This window comes from Protobothrops mucrosquamatus, unplaced genomic scaffold (assembly GCF_001527695.2).
Source record: "Protobothrops mucrosquamatus isolate PMUCROS unplaced genomic scaffold, P.Mucros_1.0 scaffold3709, whole genome shotgun sequence".
Classification (NCBI taxonomy): Eukaryota; Metazoa; Chordata; class Lepidosauria; order Squamata; family Viperidae; genus Protobothrops; species Protobothrops mucrosquamatus.
In genome coordinates, this window is record NW_015389663.1 from 38,587 (window position 1) to 59,298 (window position 20,712).

The 20,712-nt window shown below is 41.7% G+C and overlaps 1 protein-coding gene across 1 annotated transcript in view; it reads right to left on the minus strand.

Annotated features, from left to right (window-relative positions):
* The window catches only part of DMXL2 (Dmx like 2), a 71,084-nt gene that overhangs the window by 37,647 nt on the left and 12,725 nt on the right, over positions 1–20,712 (minus strand). Inside the window, exons 4-16 of the mRNA XM_015827452.1 lie at positions 18,980–19,058; positions 17,370–17,535; positions 15,700–15,766; positions 12,704–12,882; positions 11,713–11,902; positions 10,885–11,059; positions 8,718–8,945; positions 7,650–7,921; positions 4,963–5,376; positions 4,483–4,762; positions 3,247–3,368; positions 1,968–2,057; positions 692–809 (exon numbers count right to left, since the gene is read on the minus strand). Coding sequence (XP_015682938.1) covers positions 692–809; positions 1,968–2,057; positions 3,247–3,368; positions 4,483–4,762; positions 4,963–5,376; positions 7,650–7,921; positions 8,718–8,945; positions 10,885–11,059; positions 11,713–11,902; positions 12,704–12,882; positions 15,700–15,766; positions 17,370–17,535; positions 18,980–19,058 — 2,380 coding nt within the window. The remainder of the gene's footprint in view (positions 1–691; positions 810–1,967; positions 2,058–3,246; positions 3,369–4,482; positions 4,763–4,962; positions 5,377–7,649; positions 7,922–8,717; positions 8,946–10,884; positions 11,060–11,712; positions 11,903–12,703; positions 12,883–15,699; positions 15,767–17,369; positions 17,536–18,979; positions 19,059–20,712) is intronic.

Consider the following 20,712-nt stretch of genomic DNA (forward strand, 5'->3'; position numbering starts at 1 on the left):
GTTAGAACAGGTAAGAAAAAATAAATCACAATGTATTGGGAAAGGGTGGTGGCTGACAGCCTGTTGAAAAATAAAATATATCACATACTTGTTTCTTTGCAATAAAAAAATATCCGTGTTGCCATCTCACAAGAGCATCACAGTAGTGGGCGTTCTCTGGTTGAGTGTATAGTGGTGATAAGGAAGGCAGGCACTCGGCTGATTACTCTGCTAGACCTGTCTAAAATTTTGGATTATGGCTTGGTGAGATGGTGACTCCCCACCAAAAAAGTGGTCTAGCCAAATCCTGCTTGCACTGCATTCGTTATGTACATACATACAGTACATTCTGTACATACCTCTACTCTCTAGAGTAGATTTTAAGATGAGATTGCAACCCTATCCAACCAACCATGTCATTTAGTTCATGACTGAATGAGATTTTGATCAGTAGCTTCCCAAGTCCTCCTTCTCGTTTCCTCCATCACAAGGGCTCAGTGGTTGAGTGGACAGCTATTTTTAATCATGGGTTTTTTTTAACCCATCATCACTAAATCTCATATAATGCTTCCATCCGAATGGTAGTCTTCACACTCAAGATCAAGCCACAGTATGCCAACCAGATTTTATAGTTTAGCATTACGTATAAACCCCATCACTCTGGAAAGCTGGGTTTACAGATACAATTAGCTTAAAAAGAGCATCACAAGACCTTTAGAAGGTTGGAAAAATATCTCGGTTTCCTTCTGCTCCACCTCTTCCTTCTGTGGCTTGTATCCCAAAATGAAATCCTCTTGAAAGACATGAAGTAGTTGCGTACTGGACCCACACTAGAAGCAGAGTCAAGAAAAATGAGCAAGTTATAACTTTCCAATCAATTATTTACAGCATTATTCAAGGCATTAGGCATTTTGTCATCTGAGCTTTGCACAAATAAGTTAAGTCTATCATTTAACATGTCTACGGAGGTTCTCAGTCATCCAGATCATGGTTGTCCCAAAGGTGCTTTTTCAAAAGGCAACTGGACTTTGTTTTTCCTTGAAGACGTTTCCCTTTTCATCCAAGAAGCTTTTTCAGTTTTGATCCAAGAAGTTTCTTCAGTCAGAACTTAGGAAGCTCCTTGGATGAGAAGCAAAACGTCTTTAAGGAAAAACAAAGTCCAGTTGTCTTTTGAAAAAGCACCTTTGGGACTATCATTTAACACCTTCAAGCTCAGTAAATTTAGTTCCCCAGTATATAAAGAAGGAACATATTGTGGAATATCTTTACGTCAAGATATTTTACTACTTGTTCTTTCATTTCTTTCTACAATTTGAAGAAACTCTGTTGGAAATATATGCGGTTATAACATTTATTTTTGCTTGCATCTTGTTAAAAAGACTGTTCTGTTATTGTCCACTTGTTTTGTTGGCTCGGGTCACCTGCTTCTATCATTAGGCAGAATCAATATTTTCATGTAGATTAAAAAAAACTGGCCCTGTTTGGAGAACAGCTTGCACTGAAAATAAACGAGGGTACATAGACCAGTCAGATATAAAATCATGCACAGTGTGAGGTTTTTACACACGATGTTACAACCTGGAAGAATCCCTTACAATTAAATATGGGAAGATTCAAGACCAATCAAAGGAAGAAATTTCCTTTCAACTTTGACTAGTCGAAGCATCCGAGTTGCTGCCACTAGATTTCAGAATTATTTAGATCAACCTGTGGGTCCTGGGGGGTCCATGAAGGCTTGAAGAGATGTTATGATTTAAATCTTAAATCTTGGTGGTCTGTGACCACCAAAGGTATTTAACTGGGGTCCGTGGTGAAGAAAAGGTTGAGAACCACTGATTTAGATGGTTTTAAAATGAAGGGATGGATGAAACAGTTCATTGGCGAACTGAGTTTTTAACTGCTTTTAATACTGGCTGCCGGCTACCTCTGGAATCTTAAGAAGTAAAACTTAAAACATCAGTCTACACTATAATAAGTAAGTGATTTACCTGGTCAGTTATGACATCCAACTCAATAATGCATCCTGGCCGAGCTGTTGACTGCTGGCTTACAATGTTAAATATTTCTCCAATCAGTTTCTAAAACAGAAAACATGAGCAAAGCCAGCACTGTCAGATACTTTAAACAATATTGGGGTTTAAACAACAGCTCTGAATCTGTATCTACATTTTGGGTAAAATATACAGCTCACAAAAATAAAGGGAACATTTTACCATGGAACTGAAGGGGTTTGCAGTCCCTTTATTTTTGTGAGCAGTATAAAACAAAGCACAGCAGAGCAGAGTTGAATACAGATAGCCCTAGACTTACAAAAATTTGTTTAGCAACTGTTTGAAGTTAGAACATTGAGAAAAATGACTTAAAACCAGTTCTCACACTTATGATGTTGTAGCAGCCTCATGGTCATGCAATTAAAATTAAGTGTTTGACAACTAGCATGTATTTTAGATGGTTGCAGTGCCCCCAGAGTCACGTGATCCCCATTTGCGACCTTCCTAGCTGGTTTCCCACAAGCAAAGTCAATGGGGGAAGGTGGATTTGCTTAACAACGGCATGATTTACTTAACAACTGTAGCTGTCAAGGATGAAACTTTGGCAGCTATGTGCCTCTGCGTTTCAACTTGTCTTTTGATTAAGTGGGAGGAGGTATTATTTTCAAGTGGCTAGATGGAGAAACGAAACTTCTTCGATTCAGCTGAAGATTGTGAGAGCCTGAAACCTTGTCAAGGACACCAGAACAGGTGTGGATTGGAAGCAGATGGTTCCCATAACAAAGTGGACTCGTTGATATGGGTTACGTAAAAGAACGTTGGGGGTTTGGCTGGGAAAACTATTGTTTAAGTATATGAATTGGTGGTTGAAACCTCAGAGTTAGTTTTGCTTTGACATAACCAAGCAGTCTATTCAATAAACAGTAATATTTTTGGAAACGGAATGAACGTGGAGTTTTATTTGGATTCTTGAGCTAGATGCTGTCATTGGCAAATTTGGATTGCTAACAAAGAGTTAAAGGGAAGCTGGTATAGCTATTTCTAGCTCCTTAGCTCTCATCAGTCAGCTATACCCTTCTGAGATTCGAACCTGGGCTGCTTGCACGTTAGGCAGCTGTGTTGACCTCTAAGCCACAGGCTCTTTCTCACTACTCAGTTAACAATTGCCTTTCTTAGTAATGGAAAATTCTAATTCTAAGTTGAGGACCACCTGCACTATAGAGCATAGAGAGTCAAAATCAAGTCAAATCCAATCGAATTTGCCCACGAAACTTACAGAGGCTCCGGGATCACTGAGCTCATCTAACAGCTTCCGAGCATCTACCACAGCTTGATACAACCTCAGGTTCTTCCCATCGGAGGCCACGAAGCAGGCACTGGCCGAATTGCAGTACGTCCCTAATTGGAGAACAAGTTAGCATTGAGTAAGAGCCCTACAGTCCAATGATTATTGCTAGACAAGCTATATATTGTTATATTGTTATGTCCTACCCTGTGGAAAATTAAAAATCCCAAGGATCTAAATGCAAAAAGATAGCAGTCTTTTCCCTCCTTACATTAAAGCAAGCACCTGGTTTTGGAGAAAATAAAAATAAGGGTATGCCAGATCCAAATTTGAAACCTTCAGGAATGTGAGAATGAAAGGGGATAAGAGGTGCTGCCTAGGGGGAAAAAATAGATAAGAGAGTGAGGGGTCCCCATGGCTTAAGGTCAGAGGAAGAAACTTAGATCAAGCAGTTAGAAGTGGCAGTGGGAAGTTTTGTATTTTTAGACTTGCAAGATTCTATTAAGGTAGCCTTACAATAAAATAAATTTAGCTTATCTAGTCGTGTTTCCTACTTGGTTTACCCAGGACAAGGGTAGGCAACCTTGGCTCTTTTATGACTCGTGGACTTCAACTCCCAGAATTCCTGAGCCAGCTTGGCTGGCTCAGGAATTCTGGGAGTTGAAGTCCACAAGTCATAAAAGAGCCAAGGTTGCCTACCCCTGACCCAGGAGGACTGACTGCTGTACACCTAGCACATTATCTCTCTTCTACATACACAGTTTAGAAGTTTGTAACAGAATAGCAAAGTTGGAAGGGACCTTGGAGATCTTCTAATCCAACCCTTTGCTCAAGCAGGAAACCCTATAACATTTCAGGCAAATGTTAGTCCAATCCCTTCTTAAAAACCTCCAGTGTTGGAGCCCTTACAACTTCTGGAGGCAAGTCATTCCACTGGGTGTAGGAAATGAGCAGGCTGAGCTGGGGGGCAGAGTTAAATGCGTCATCAGCTTGGAGTCATTGTGAAGCTACAAGAGACCCAAGTCCAGCCCTCCATAAATCCTGCTGACCCTTATTTAGCGCCAATTTGGCATGACCATTACCAGATCAGATTCTTGGGTAGAGGTAGCATGTAATAAACTTTTAGAGCTTTGAACTCAACTCCTGTTCTTGGTTACTTGCACATGACAAAGAGAGAACGAACAGTCTTACTTCCTATGCTGGGAGATATGAGATAATCGTACTGACCCAGACAATAGCTAGGGATAAGAGTTGGGAGCCAAGCCACGTTCGAGAAAGCAGAAGTATGGAGGGAATTAATGCGCGCCAGTTCCGATACTCCTCCTGTGTAGGACAAAGGCCCAATGGGATCCACTCGCCAGAGGATCAGCTCACTGTAGATCGCATCCGGGTTGTAGAACGTGCGGGTGGCTGCATTTTGCAGATGCTGCTTGGCTGGGGTCCTCAGAGTGGGATGCATGGGATCTGCAGATTTATTTAATCCTTCCAAGTCCCAGGGGTCATCAACCTCGGGAGTCAGCAGGGCATTGTGATGGGACGAGGTCAGCAGCAGGGGTAGCACCGNATCAGCTCACTGTAGATCGCATCCGGGTTGTAGAACGTGCGGGTGGCTGCATTTTGCAGATGCTGCTTGGCTGGGGTCCTCAGAGTGGGATGCATGGGATCTGCAGATTTATTTAATCCTTCCAAGTCCCAGGGGTCATCAACCTCGGGAGTCAGCAGGGCATTGTGATGGGACGAGGTCAGCAGCAGGGGTAGCACCGAATGGCAAGCCAGGTCATTGAGGTGAAACCGATGGCCACAGTACCGAAACTGGTGAGTTACAGTATGGACGGTCGTAAAGGCGGATTTGTCCGCGAAGGAAACGGCCCACTGATTTAAAGAGCCGTCGATGTGTTTGGAGATCATCATGACGGTGGGAGTGCACAAGTTTCCACTTGACGGATCCTGGAATCTGCTGGGTCGACATCCGGACAGGCTGTCTGAAACGCTAGTTCTTTTCCAAGTTGGGGCACTGCTTTCCTTGGAGAAGGTTGGACAGGCGTACATCATGATGTGTTTGCTGAGGGAGCTGGCGTCGCCCGATGGAAAGGCCACGGGAATCTGAGAAGAAAAGGACACCTAGAAAAACCGGGGAAGGAAATGTATTTATTTCATTGATCGCACGGCACATTCACATCACATTTCGACAAGAACGCAAGAGATAAAAATGCAAACTATAAAATATAACATCTGATATATTATAAATGTATGTCTAGATTACAGATATAGTTTTGCTTCGTTTGTCATAGCCAGGAAATCAGTGAAGCCTCCATTATAGGCTCTATTTTGGCACTGTGTCACTATATCTTGGATAGTTTGTTTTTCAGCCCCACATCACCATCGGTGATGGTGTTTTGCCTCACTTCTAGAGGGTGTCTGTACATCAACCATGGTCAAATTTGGTTCAGTGTTGTCCATATTGCATGGGGCTGGTCAAATCCAGCTGTTTTTTCCAAGGTGCGAGGCAAACGATGACATTGGTGGGGAGAAATTTTCTATCCAATGTTGTTTCCAAATTTTATCAGAACAAGAATAGAACAGAACAGAATAGAAAATATGGAATAGAACAGAACAGAACAGAAAATGTAGAATAGAATAGAATAGAATAGAATAGAATAGAATAGAATAGAATAGAATAGGATAGAATAGGATAGGAATAAACTAGACTAGACTGGAATAGAATAGAATTACAGAATAGGAATAGAATAGAATAGAAATAAGAATAGAATAGAATAGAATAGAATAGGAATAGACTAGACTAGACTAGACTAGACTAGAGTAGAATAGAATTACAGAATAGGAATAGAATAGAATAGAAATAAGAATAGAATAGAATAGAATAGAATAGAATAGAATAGAATAGAATAGAATAGAATAGAATAGAATCCTTTATTGGTCAAGTGTGATTAGACACACAAGGAATTTGTCTCTGATGCATAAGCTCTCAGTGTACACACATCCAACAATAAAGTGGTAGGTCATAGATCATAAATCATAGTTACAACCATTAATCATAAGATACAAATAACAAGTGATAAATCATAAGATACCAATAGGAGAAGATAGTAGGAAAGATGAGAAATGAGAAGATGATAATTGCAATACAGCCTATTACATAAGTAAATTTCTTAGGCCTAAGACAGTGCTGTGGGAATTAAGTGTTCAGCAGAGTGATGGCCCAGGGGAAAAAAAAACTGTCTTTGAGACGAGAGAGAAGAAACATCCTTTTTTTTAAAGAAAGAAAGAAAGAACAACCCTCAGGATCAAACCCAACCACTTTTTTCCTGTGAATCATATAAAAAATATCCCACGAATTTTTAAATGCTAGGACAAAACTAGATGTGGCTGTTAACTAATCAAGGAGAGAAGCAACCTGGAACTAAGGAGAAACTTCCTGACAGTGAGAACAATTAACCAGTGGAACAACCTGCCTCCAGAAGCGGCGAATGCTCCAACACTGGAAGTTTTTAAGAAGAGACTGGACAGCCATTTGTCCGAAATGGTATAGGGTTTCCTGCCTGAGTAGGGGGTTGGACTAGATGACCTCCAAGGTCCCTTCTAACTTTATCATTATTATTATTATTATTATTAGGTATTTACTGAACTTTTTTTTAAAAAAAATCCTAATGCTTCATGTCCGTACTACAGTACCAGTAGATATGGAAGCTGGAAGCCAGTAGTGCTTTGGTTATTTTAATTATTAGACTGAGGCACACTTACAAAAGTACGTGGGAAAGTATACCTGGAAGTACCAACATTTCTAGACAATTTTTCCCCTCTTGGCATGTTTTAAGTCAGTGTTTTTCAAGCTTGGGAACTTTAAGATATGTGGAGCTCAACTCCCAGGAACCTGGCTGGCTGGAGAATTCTGGGAGTTGAAGTCCACACAGTGGACAAAGTTGAAGTCACCAAGGGTTTCCTGCCTGAGCAGGGGGTTGGACTAAATGACCTCCAAGGTCCCTTCCAACTTTATTATTATTATTATTATTATTATTATTATTATTATTATTATTATTATTATTATTATTATTATTATTATTATTATTATTATGGATCATCGCACAGTCAGCCAGATGTTCAGACTGGATTTGGCATTTTGTCTACCTATCGAGTCCTTACCCAGGACCTGGGATAGGCAGATGTGGATGTTTGATGGTATTACAGATTATTATTATTATTATTATTATTATTATTATTATTATTATTATTATTATTATTATTATTTAACCTGCACTTAGAAAAATCAGCCAATAGCATCTGCTGGCAAGGGGACATCAAGTGGAGACTGCGAGTTTTAACACTCCCTTCCTCTTCTCTGAACACGGGAATGCAGTCTTGGAAGATGCATCTACCTGAACTTGTCGAAAGATGCCTGGGTTGTACTCATCTAGATGCTTCACATGCCACACTAAAAAGGTCCCGTCCACGGGATGAATGGTGAACAGCATATCTGGATTTTGGTTCCATTCTTTAAGCAGAAGTTCAATCTTCCGGTCAAGCAAGACTGTAGGAAGTTGAACTGTTGCAGCAGCTGGAGAAAGAATTTTGGGACTTCCCTCCTTTTCTCCATCGTCGTGATCTGAGGAGCCAGTCCCTGTCTCAGATTCTCTGTCGAGAGACAACTCTGAAAGGAAAAGATCAAAAGACCAAGAGCTGTTACGTTGCTCAATGTTATGTGGCGGACGAGGAGAAGGGAAGAATGTTGGAGACGAAACACCCGACTATCCTCGTTCAGCATTTCCTATTCTAAGCATTGATTATTAATTGCTATGAAAAAAGGTTTAATATAAGCTTGGGACTATCCAGAAACAAGGACAGAGACAATTTCCCCTTATTATTTCATTGACTTGCTAGAACTTTAGTTGCTTGATCATACAAGTACACCAAGGTCAGGAAATCTGAATCCTTCAAAGTATTATTGAACATTTTTCACTACAGATAGTCCTCAACGTACGACCACAACTGAACCCAAAATTTCTGTTGCTAAGTGAGACCTTTGTTCAGTGAATTTTGTCCCATTTTATGACCTAACTTGCCTCAGTTGTTAAGTGAATCACCTCACTTGTTAAGTTAATAATACAGTTGTCTGGCTTCCCCGTTGACTTTGCTTGTCAGAAGGTTATAAAAGCTAATCACAGGACCCCGAGACACTACAACCGTCATAAATATGAGTCAGTTGAGAAGCGTCTGAATTCTGATCATGTGACCACGGAGATGCCACAAGGGTCATAAGTGTGAAAATCAGCCATGAGGCCCTTTTGTCAGTGCTGTTGTTAACTTTGCACAGTCGCTAAACGGACCGTATCAAGGATTACTTCACTTCAACTCAAGAGCAAGATTGTTGGTCAAGTGTAACCACCTGATTTCTCAGCTACAACTACAGGGGGTGGTGGAGGAGAGGAGAAGTAGCTACAACTAACCATGATCAAGCTTCATGAGTAAGCCTCTCTCTTTCTCTTCATCCCCTCTTTCAGAAACATCCCCTTCTGATCCTCTCATTTGCTGATCCGCCAGTTTTCGTAAGTGCTGCATAAAGATTTCCGTGGAAGATGTAAAATGGAATTCCTTGTTATTTAGCCAATGGACCACAAAGCCTTCGTTGCCTTCATCGAAATTAAAAGCGGTCTTCACCAGTGCCGGTGGAATATCTGAAGAAGGGACAGTTTGGGGAAAAAAAAAGAGAGAGAGAGAGAGCTTGATTTAGACATTAGAAAAGCTATTCAATGTTTTCAGGCACTTGGGAAATGGGTTTGCTGAAAAGGATGTTGCAACATCTTGGAACCGTTATCAACCCTTTCCCCGGTTCCAAACTTATTTTTCAAAAGGAAATTAAGGCAAGCGATCAGATTCAACATCTGCAGCTATTGTCCACAGCTGCTAGGAAGCGTGCCCATTTTTTTTTAATTGAAACTGCATGTAAAAATATATAACGCATCCAGGTAGGGGAAGCCTACATATACATTTGTTTGCAAAATAAACATGGCAAAGAAAAAAAAATTAAAGCAACAGAAGAAGCAAAAAGAAAAAGTGTAACTGTACGGGTAATATTCTCCATCTCTCTTCCTGTTTTTTCTTCTGCTGTTTCATTTTTTCTTCTTCTGCAATTGTTTTTAAAAATCATCCTGCTGTAGTTTGCTCTGCACTCTAAGTCTCAAAAGAAAAGCTACTGCTGAACCACAATTTGCAAATGCCAACAGAAATCGGTCGGTTGAGACATTGTGGAAATTATACAAGACAGGAGAAAGAATTTATATTATTGCAAACTATACGTTTTATCTTTTAACACTGCAAGGTGAGCAGAGTTACGGTGGGGCAAAATGGGCAGCTAATACATTTTATAAACAAATGAGCAAACAAACAAATGTAAAATCCCATTGCAAAGTTTGAAGTATCACCAAGCATGATCTTATACTGCAGTGGTCCCCAAACTTTCCAGCTTGGTGGACTGGTGGGTGGGTGGGGGGGAGGAGAAAGGATGGTTTCGTGTGAGCAGTAGGCACATGCATGAGTGCACGCAACTCCATTTACACATGCCGCTTGCATGTCCCGCTTCAGAATGGGCTGTGGTCCAGGCTGTGTGTGTGTGTATGTTTGGGGACCGTGTTATACTGTAGAGAGAGCTACGTTCTTCTGCCATGGTGACGCAGTGGTTAGAATGCAGTACTGCAGGCTAACTCACTGCTCACAGCCTGCAGTTTGATCCTGACTGGCTCACGGTTGACTCATCCTTTCATCCTTCCATGGTAGGTAAAATGAGGACCCAGATTGTTGGGGGCAATATGCTGACGCAGTAAATCGCTTAAGAGAGGGCGGGAAAGCACTATGAAACCGTATATAAATCTAAGTGTTATTGCTAATGCTAAATTTAAAAATCCATTATAAAGTTTGAAGCATCACCAAGCCTGATCTTATACTGCAAAGCAGAGGTCCCCAACCCCTGGTCCGTGGACCGGCACCGGTCCATGGCATACCAGCAACTGGGCCGTGGAAACAAGTTAACCCCAGACAGCACATGAAACCATGCCCCCTCTGGGTGCGGAAAAATCTTTCTCCACAGAACCGGTCCCTGGTGCCCAAAAGGTTGGGGGCCTGTGCTATAAAGCTAAGTTCTTCTGCTTAGTGTACATAGAGTATAGAGCAGGGGTGGGGAACCTTGGCTCTTTTATGACTTGTGGACTTTAACTCCTAGAATTCCTGAGCCAGCATGGAGTTGAAGTCCACGAGTCATAAAAGAGCCAAGGTTGCCTATCCCTGGCCTATCCTATCTAGCATGGCTGGCTCAGGAATTCTGGGAGTTGAAGTCCATGAGTCATAAAAGAGCCAAGGTTCCTCACCCCTGGTATGGAGGAAAGTTTGACAAACTTCTGCTAGATAGGATAGGGCAGGGGTAGGCAACCTTGGCTCTTTTATGACTCGTGGACTTCAACTCCCAGAATTCCTGAGCCAGCCATGCTGGGGGGGAAAGGGAGAGGTTTCCAAGCTGAGCCATGCTGGCTCAGGAATTCTGGGAGTTGAAGTCCATGAGTCATAAAAGAGCCAAGGTTGCCTACCCCTGGGATAGGCAGTAAATACAAATAGAGAACTCACCAGTGTTGGGGTTAATGCTTGCAGCTATATGGAAATGGCAGAGCGCGTTAGCATGATGGGAAATATGGCGCTGCACTTCGTGGATTCCCAACTGGTTGGGTAGGTCTTCTGCATGAGTGATGAGCACCGAAGATCTTCGCTGACCCTTTCTCAAGTTCTTCAGATGGTGGATTGTCTGAAGCAAAGGAAAAAAAGGAAGGTTAGGAGAGGAGAGCAAAAAAAGAAAATATTTACAAAAAAAAAAAAAAGCCCAGAACAAAATCCCATCAGGAAGGTCATTGTAATCCAGAGTGAATATTCACCTCTGAAATATTAGCCAGTTTTCTTGCTAAAATTGGACCAAACTAGCAATAACAAGAGATGGAGAAGATGTCACTAAGGACTAGTATCCAGTAGCTATTTGGCTGGTGTCTTATCTTGTCCACTTTTTAGTTTGAGGTAACATCTTAGGAAAGGAAGGAAGGAAGGAAGGAAGGAAGGAAGGAAGGAAGGAAGGAAGGAAGGAAGGAAGGAAGGAAGGAAGTCACAGCAAAAGAGTCACTAAGAACTAGTCACTAAGAACTAAAATCCCGTAGCTATTTGGCCTGATGTCTTATCTTGCCCACCATTTAGTTGGAGGTCACATCTTGGGAAAGAAAGGAAGGAAGGAAGGAAGGGAAGGAAGGAGGAGGGAGAGAGGAAGGGAGGGAGGGAGGGAGGAAGGAAGACAGATACACACTTTCATAGATTCTAACACTGCTGATTTTGAATCTCTGCTACTGAGAGGTGATATTAACTCCAGACAAATAAAAGGGATCATCTAACACCCAATTCTTTCGTTCATCATACTTCTAAAGCATGCTGAATGTTGTCTTTGTGCCTTCCTGAATGTGAGAAGCTGCTGCTGGAACTGATGCTTGACGTGCTTGTTTCGCAGATCTGCTCCCCCAACAGCGTATCTTCGGGCAACAACGTCTCCACCCACAGTCGACAAACGCCATCCTGACACGAAGTAAGGAGCACGTTGCAAACAGATCCCCTGAGGAGAAGAAGCACAAAGAAAGACTATGTTGGATCACAATCCATGGAGGACTACAATCCTTTGAAACTCGGTCGTTAAGTCCCCTTTTTTTGAGGGCAACTGTAATTTTGAATGGTCACAAAGTGACTCGACATAAGTCAAAAACTACTTGTAGGAGCATTTGGCTACTGATAACAATGCACACAAGGAAACAATTCTAAGTTTGGGGTCTCTGATGCTCTCTGAGCTTGGTTGTTTTCTTGCAGGCTCTTCATTACCCAACTAGGTAACATCATCAGTGCTAGAAGTGAGTGGGTTTGCTCTCTGTTTATATACAAGTGTCAGAGTTGGTGGGAGTATTCTAGATGATTCCTTTATTAGGTTGTTGTTTAGTGTTTGATTGTTGATCTGAATTGGTACTTCCTTGATTGATTTACCATTTACTTTATCTAAGGGCAAACTTTATCAAACAGTAAACACCAGGGACCAAACCCCACTCCCTCTAGCACTGATGAAGTTACCTAGTTGGGTCATGAAATGTCTACAAGAAAACAACCCAGCTCAGAGAGCACCAAGGACTCCACAGTTCCACCCTGAGCTACCAATATTCTCTTTTATCAATTCTAACTTTCTCTTTTGTGGGCTTGTCGATTTACAGAAGTTATCCGCTTTGAATGTCGCCTGGTTAGAGGTAGGACCAAAATCAAACGAATACAACCAACACAGAGATGCCTATGCTGTCGGATTAAAATGGTTCTTTTTTGGGGGGTGGGTGGGGGAGTGTTGGAGACCATCATTTTCTTCCAGAATTATCCTAACCTGGGCATAAACTTGCTAGTGTGTCGCCACGAAAATCCCGTCACTGCCCGGGGATGCGAAAGGTAGACAAATGCAAAATGGACGGAGGCAGATGTTTTTTTGGTTTCATCTCCCTCTTGGGGACGGAGAGATGATTTCCAGCCCATCATGGGGTACCAGACTTTTAAGAGGCAGTCGTCCTGAATGAAACAAAATAGAGGAAAGGTCATTTGCATCCCAAAGTCTTGCATGAACTGGATTAAAGCCACATTGCAAGAGGCAGAAGAACGGAGTCTACCCTTCTTCCGTCATTCAGCCTCTCCATTCATCCCAAAGTAGCTGCTAATATTGTAGGACAGTGGTGGCAAACCTATGGCACGGGTGCCAGAGGCGGCGCTCAGAACCCTCTCTGTGGGCACGCGCGCCGTCGCCCCAGTCCTAGGCCTTCAGCTGGGTTTTATAAATTTATATATTCTTTTCGCTTTAGGCCTCCGCCGCCGTGTGCAAAAAAAAAAAGAAAAGGTTCAATCAGTCAAATTTCAACTTCTCGTGGGAAAAAGAAAGATATTGCAAAGTTGGAATTTATTGATTGAACTTTTTAGTCCCACCCAGTCTGCCGTTACCATCGCAGCCACGCCCACCCAATGGGCTAGGCCCATCCAAAGGGCCACGCCCACCCAATAGGCCACACCCAGCCAATGGGCCACACCCACCCGGCACTCGACGATGCATAAGTGGGTTTTGGGTTGCAGTTTGGGCACTCGGTCTCTAAAAGGTTCGGCATCACTGTTGTAGGAGAAAAGGGAACGGCTGCAGTCCCATAGCAGGTCTTACTTACGGGGAAGCATTTTTAGATGGACAAATATATCATTGCTTTCTGCGTGTCTGCTCTGCTTGAGTCCTACTTAGTGACAGCAAATATTTCCTTCAGAGTGACCTGTCCCATATCTAGCTCTTTGGCTTTTCCAAGGGTGCAACTCATTGCCATTGTAACCAAACCTATCAAAGCACCTGAAGGCAGGACAAGAAGCAATGGATAGAAACTAATCAAGGAGAGAACCAACCTAGAGCTAAAGAGAAATTTCCTGACAGTTAGAACAATTAATCAGTGGAACGGCTTGCCTCCAGAAGTTGTGAATGCTCCGACACTGGACGTTTTGGACAACCACTTGTCTGAAATGGTATAGGGTTTCCTGCCTAAGCAGGGGGTTGGACTAGAAGACCTATAAGGTCCCTTCCAACTCTGTTATGCTGTATTCTGTATTCTATCCACCTTGCTGCCTCCTTCTCCTCCTCTTCTTCCTTTCACCCTCAACTTCAGAATAGTTTTGGGCAAGAATGGAGGCCATTTTTGTCTGTATTTTTCAAGTTAGAAGCAGGCTATGGTGTGACATGAGTGCTTTTGGTTTGCTGTAGCTTAAAAAAAAACTCATTTCAACCTTGATGGTCCTTAAACAGTTCCTTCAAACCTGGCCCCACCCTTGTTGACTGGCCATGCTGGTGCAGCTCCTGAGTTAGCAAAACCTTATGCTCCCCAACTGTAAACCATTCTTGGCAAATTGCAATGTTGTAAACCAGGGGTCCTCAACCTTGGTAACTTTAAGACTATGCTGGCTGAGGAATTCTGGGAGTTGAAGTCCACAAGTCTTAAAGTTACCAAGGTTGAGGATCCCTGTTGTAAACAATCTCTAGCTAATAAAGCAGACTTCCCAAACACAACGAATGTGAAAAGGAAAGTGCTGGCCTTCAAGGATAATCTGATTCATCAGTTGTGACTGGCAGATGGGGAGCAATCAGCCAGTGAGCTGGCCATATTCAGGAAACGGATGTTATCTCTGGTTGAAAATAACAGATATGAAGAAACCACATCTAGACAGATACAAATCAAGGGAGCCACAAAGGATCTGCCACCCAATGGCTTCTCAGGGTCTGGTTCTCAACTGAATCATCTGGGAGGACAGATCTGCTCAGGGAAGAAATTCAGGAATTTGGCGGATGATGTTTGTCAGCATGTAAATGTGCATTAGGATGCTTCAGGAAGTTCCCCATTCTCTTACCAAAAAAAGCAGCTTCCTCCTTCTTTTTCCATCCAAACTGATACTAACTATCTTTTAACTGTATTTTCTTTTCAGCCAATCATAAAAACTTCCCCAGATTTCATAGTAGTCTGACTCTGTCTTATCTTTAATCATCATTGATAAGGAGGGAGACCTGGGCGACACAGTATTGAATAACTGGAGGTTGTATAAATATTTATAGAAGTATATACCGAGAAGGTTAGATAAATAGAAGTATTAATGTAAGAGAAAATTAATCTTATTGTATATAATACAGATAGGGAAATTTGGAGAGAGGAGTTGCTCGGACATTACCCCTGAATTGTATCTGAAGAGGGATGAAAGAAAGGAGAGGAGAGAGAAAAGAGTAAAGGAGGGGAGAAGGAAGTAGGAAGGTTGGAGGAGAAGAGGAGAAGTGGGGAGAAAGGGGAGGAGAGTGGTGAAGGAAAGAGGAGAGGAGAGGAAGAAGAGGGAAGTAGGGAAGAAAGAGGAGAAAGGGAGAAAGAAGGTAGAGAAGAAGGAGTGTGGATACAGTGAAAAGGGAAATGGGCGAGCAACACCAAAAGTCACGTGTATGTATTTATTTCATTTCATTAAAAGTATCTTATATATAAGAATGTAAAAAGAATGTATGTTAACGTCTGATAAATATCACGATATATATATGGGGGAGAGTTTGGAAAAATAAAAAATAAAAAAATTAAAAAATTTTTTTTTAAAAAAGCAGCTTCCTCTTCAAGGCAGAAGACCAACCTTTTGGTTTCATTAGTGATCTTTTATATTTCACCAGCAAGTGTTATCTGGGCTGTTGGTCACTTTCTTTTTCATTTATACTGACATTATTTATCTGCTAAGCTAAGTGCCACAACCTCTGAGGTACAGCCAGAGGAAGCGACACACCGTCGCTGATTCAAAACAGGAATGAATTAAAACAAAAAACAAACAAACAAAAACTTTTACCTTCCCAGCTGTTGCAAAATATTCGCCATCCGGGGACCACTCCATCAAGTGGACAGAAACGGCTGTCCTAAAGAACAATCAAAGAAGGCAACTCTCAACTTGGAAGGCTTTTAAATAGCTATTGCAATGTCAAGGTAGGCTATCCATGTCAGGCTGTAGTCATGGATACCCTCGACATCTTGTTATCCACCCAGAATTAATTGCTGCCCCATATGATGCATTTTTAAAAACTAATTCTATCCTCAAAGCTGAATATATAGCCTAAATCTTTTTGGGTGGCTCGGCAGGCTAGTCAAACAGTGCCTTGTTACTTTAGCAATTTTGATACCTCTTCAGTTCAAGCAGTATTGAGAGATTTGGGCTGTTGCTATCAATGGCGCAGAAGGACGGATTGAGAATGTTGTATGAAGCAACATCTAATTGTGCTTTTTTTAACTAACTAAGATTAAATACTCAATTGGGGTCATGTGCGAACTTTTCAGAAAAATCTTCATAGTTTGGCAGAATGAAAAGGAGAACCACTGACTTCCTTCTTTATCAAGTGCCTTCTCTTCCCTCTTAAAAAGCAAACAGGTTGGATAAGATGACTTATCTTATCTTAATTAAAAAACCAGGAGGAAACAGAATATTACCGAATTTGGAATAAATTTTACAAGTGGAGGGAAATAAGAAGGAAGTTGATAGAAGGGATATAAATAGGGGACTTGATATGTATAGCTGTATAGGTAATATTTATTCTTATATGTAAAGTATGGAATGATTAGACAAAGATGTATGTCAAAGATGATACACCACGTTCAATGTTTTTTTTTAAAAATTTCTTTCCTTTGTATTCAATAAAATATATTTTTTTAAAAAAGCAAACAGGTTGATATAATGTCCCAAGTAGCTAGACATAGCTTATCCTTCCTCCTTTCTTTCCTAAATCTCTCTTAAAACCTATGGCTCCCAACTCTTTGCTGAGATGGTTGGAGTTCCCCACAAATTATAACAGGACTGGAAATAACAATAGCACTTAGACTCATATACCGCTCCATAGTGCTTTACAGCACTCTCTGAACTGTTTAGAGAGTCAGCATATTGCCCACAACAATCTGGATCTTCATTTTACTGATCTTGGAAGGATGGAAGACTGAGTTAACCTTGAGTTTGTCAGGATTGAACTCCTGACAGTGGGCAGAGTTAGCCCGCAATACTGCATTCCAACCACTGCGCCACCACGGCTCATGGATACAGTCCCCGTAGCTTGTTTTTAACCTTTGGCTTTCTGAAAAAGCCAAGGTTTTGAAATTTATTTTATTTTTATTTATTTATTTATATTTATATTTCTACCCCGCCCTTCTCCCTGCGGACTCAGGGCGGCTTACAGCCTTTTAAAAACAGTACATAACTACAAAAATACTAAAGTTAAAATGTTAATTAAAATAAAATATTATTATAAGGCCTTTATTATCCCTTTCTTTTTTAAAATAGCCTTGTTCTGGAAGAAAACTCTTTGCAATTTGAAATGCCCTGGGAAAAAACATCCTATCAATGTTTTTTTTTGCTACTGGACATTCTAGCAGCAAATCTGGAACCCCATCTGGATGACTAGATCGCCAGTAAGCTAAAGACACAAATGTTTCCTGACACAAATGTTTCACTGCCTTTTCTTTTCCGTCTTTGCTTACCTGCACTGCCAGATGCATTTCCAATCATTTAGAACAGGATGGTTTTTATCCTCTTTGACCCCGAGATCAGGATTATCTTCTCCTTCCTCGTCTTCTTCTTCCAACACATCCTTAGCAGGAGGGGCCCACAGTTGTAAATTATCCGTTGCGGTGAGTAAGCGATTCCCTGAGAATAAAGGAAGTTTTAAAGGACACAGAACAGAATGATTTAGTATCTCTCAGCTTCTACAACAGCCTCCTTATCTGGGATAAGCTTGGGATAATATGCGAGGAAAAAAAATATACTGGGAAAAAATAAACACATTTCCGTAGAGAAAATAATTCTACTAACAGAAGGAGCGGTTTGGTTATCATAGTTTGCAATATTACTACTACATTCCTTTTGGCAGCTCTGAAGCACTTCCAGGTGGAAAGCTGGTGACATCACCGTTGCCCAGGGTGGCTCCTTTTATGTTCCCCGTTTAGCTACCCACTGAAGTGGTACCCATCTATCTACTCAGTCATTCGCTTTCATACTGCAGGGTTGGCAGCAGCTGGAGTGAGTGACAGGAGCTCACGCAGTCCCACGGCAGCAACCGTGTCTCAAACGCGAGCTCGCCAATGGCCAGGCCAGCATACTAACCTTGTGAGCCTCCCCGCTCATTGTTTGCAATGAAAATCAGCAACACAGTAGTTTGTCTATCAAGCTTTGTGCTTCCTCCAAACCAGCCCCCATCTGAATATTTGAAGTGTGGTTTGCGCATAGCCAGAAGTGGAAGAAGTCTCCCCAAAGAGGAAATGACTCTTGATGTTTCAAACACGGTCTCACTCAAAATAGCCTGTGCATGTAAGCTTTTATGCTTGCAATTTCTGGCTCATATTAAGAGTTCTCTATATGGCACATAATGCCCTAAATATAATTTGAGCCTCCAGAAAAGCTACTAAATATTATTAGTGCACAACCACTTCATCAACAGAACAAGATGGATAGATAGTTTATTAATGGATTAGACTCACAATGGTATCATGTACAAAAACATATACACAGTACAGAGAAGAGCAACAAAGATGATTAGGGGACTGGAGGCTAAAACATATAAGGAACGGTTGCTGGAATTGGGTATGTCTAGTTTAACAAAGAGAAGGACGAGGGGGGACATGATAGCAGTGTTCCAGTATCTCAGGGGCTGCCACAAAGAAGAGGGAGTCAAGCTATTCTCCAAAGCGCCTGAAGGCAGGACAAGGAGCAACGGGTGGAAGCTAACCAAAGAGAGAAGCAACCTAGAACTAAGGAGAAACTTCCTGACAGTTAGAACAATTAACCAGTGGAACAACCTCCCTCCAGAAGTGGTGAATGCTCCAACACTGGAAGTCTTTAAGAAGAGACTGGACAGCCATTTTTCCGAAATGGTATAGGGTTTCCTGCCTGAGCAGGGGGTTGGACTAGATGACCTCCAAGATCCCTTCCAACTTTATCATTATTATTATTACAGTGGAGACCTGAATCAGCTTTTTACTCTATTGCCTTCTGCACTGTGGAAATCAAAAGATTTCCCTTAAAGGTGACACCCCAGATTAGCTTCTTGCACCTCTACACACCTTGAGAGGTGACCACAGTCACACTTTCTTACCTTGAGGATCCCATGCCAAGTTGAAGGTCATGGAAGTAAGGAAAAATTGTCCGGTTTTCTGCCATTGACACTTGAGTTGCTGCGGGACAAGGGCACAAATTAGTCACCGAGGACCACAAATGATGTCATTCTTTTTTTGATTACCTTTGGTGGACAAAATTAAGCAATCACACTGTTGGCCAAAAGAGAATGCTTTAGTGCTAATAATGAATGCCAACCACATCTGCAAATTAAGCACCTTCAGAAGTGGAACACAATCACAGCTCCGACATAAAAAAACAAGCAGAAAAAATATGCCGACACTCCTGCTGTTCTCCATGAATAGCTAATTCTTAGTACATCAAGAAAAAGGCGGAGAAAATTAGCTTGATGCCCCATTGCTTAATTAGGAGGAATGAAATTAAAGATTTGCATAAAAAAGTCATACAGAGAGAGAGAGAAAGAGAGAGAGATTCTTGGGCACAAAAAGATGGTTACAAAAATATTGTAGAGAAGTTACTTAGCGTAAAGAATGCCTACATATAATTGGCTCTGGTTGCAAATTTTATTATATCCTGGTTTTGTAGGGTGCTGGGATTACAATGAAAAAAAACCCCTACCCATTTATCTACCTATTCAATGCCCAGCATCTTTTGATAGAGTTGCAAAGACCCATTGAATAAAATCCCTTAGACTGTGTTGACATTCAGTGTTACCCACGTTAATGTAGATTGATCCATGGTAGGACATAGTCAAGGGCAATTCTCTATGGTCCTAACAACATGGAGAAATATTTAACTCTCATCTTAGATCAGATGGAGAAGTTTCACAAACATTCTAGATCTGGAACAACAGCCAGAGGGAAATTCTAACACATTCTTACTCCAGACTTCCCATGTCTTCTAGTCCTTTTATTACAGCCAACTTCAGTGTGGCAGCTGACGCTCTTCCTATGTCCACATCTCATGCGCTGAAGTTCAACTTTCATAAGACATTATGGCCAAAGTCTCAAGGAAGTGAAAGTCCAGTGCATCTGCTAGAGGTTGCTAAATCCACGTAATGTAGGTATGGGGCAATCCTTGCTTAACAATGGCAATTGGGACGGGAATGTCCATTGTTAAGCAACACAGCCATAAAATACAATGTCACATGACTGTGCCACTTAGTGACAGCACTGTTGTCTGTTGCCATTGTTAAGCGAATCCTGCACCTTTGTTTAAGCGCAAGGTTACTCGGTCACCTTTTGAAACCTCCTCATTGCTTATTGGAAGCTGGCAATGAAGGGTGCAAATGGTGATCAAGTGATCACAGGATACTGTGATGCACTTCAGGTTGGTTGCCAAGCGCCCTGATCATGGTCACAGGAACGCTGCAACAGCTGTTAACCAGAAGACCAATCACCAGTACTTCGTAGTTTCAAATAGTCATCCAGCGAGTGGTCATTAAATAAGAACTATCTGTAGTGATTCTTTACTCTACCTCAGTGGTGGCGAACCTATGGCACGGGTGCCAGAGGTGGCACTCAGAGCCCTCTCTGTGGGCATGCGTGCCATCGCCCCAGTCCTAGGCCTTCAGCTGGGTTTTATAAAACCTTTTCGCTTTAGTCCTCCGCCGCCATGTGCAAAAAAAAAAAAAAGGTTAAATCAGTCAATTTCAACTTCTCGCGGGGAAAAAAAAGTTGAAATTGATTGATTGAACTTTTTAGTCCCACTCAGTCTGCCGTTACCGCCGCAGCCACACCCACCCAATGGGCC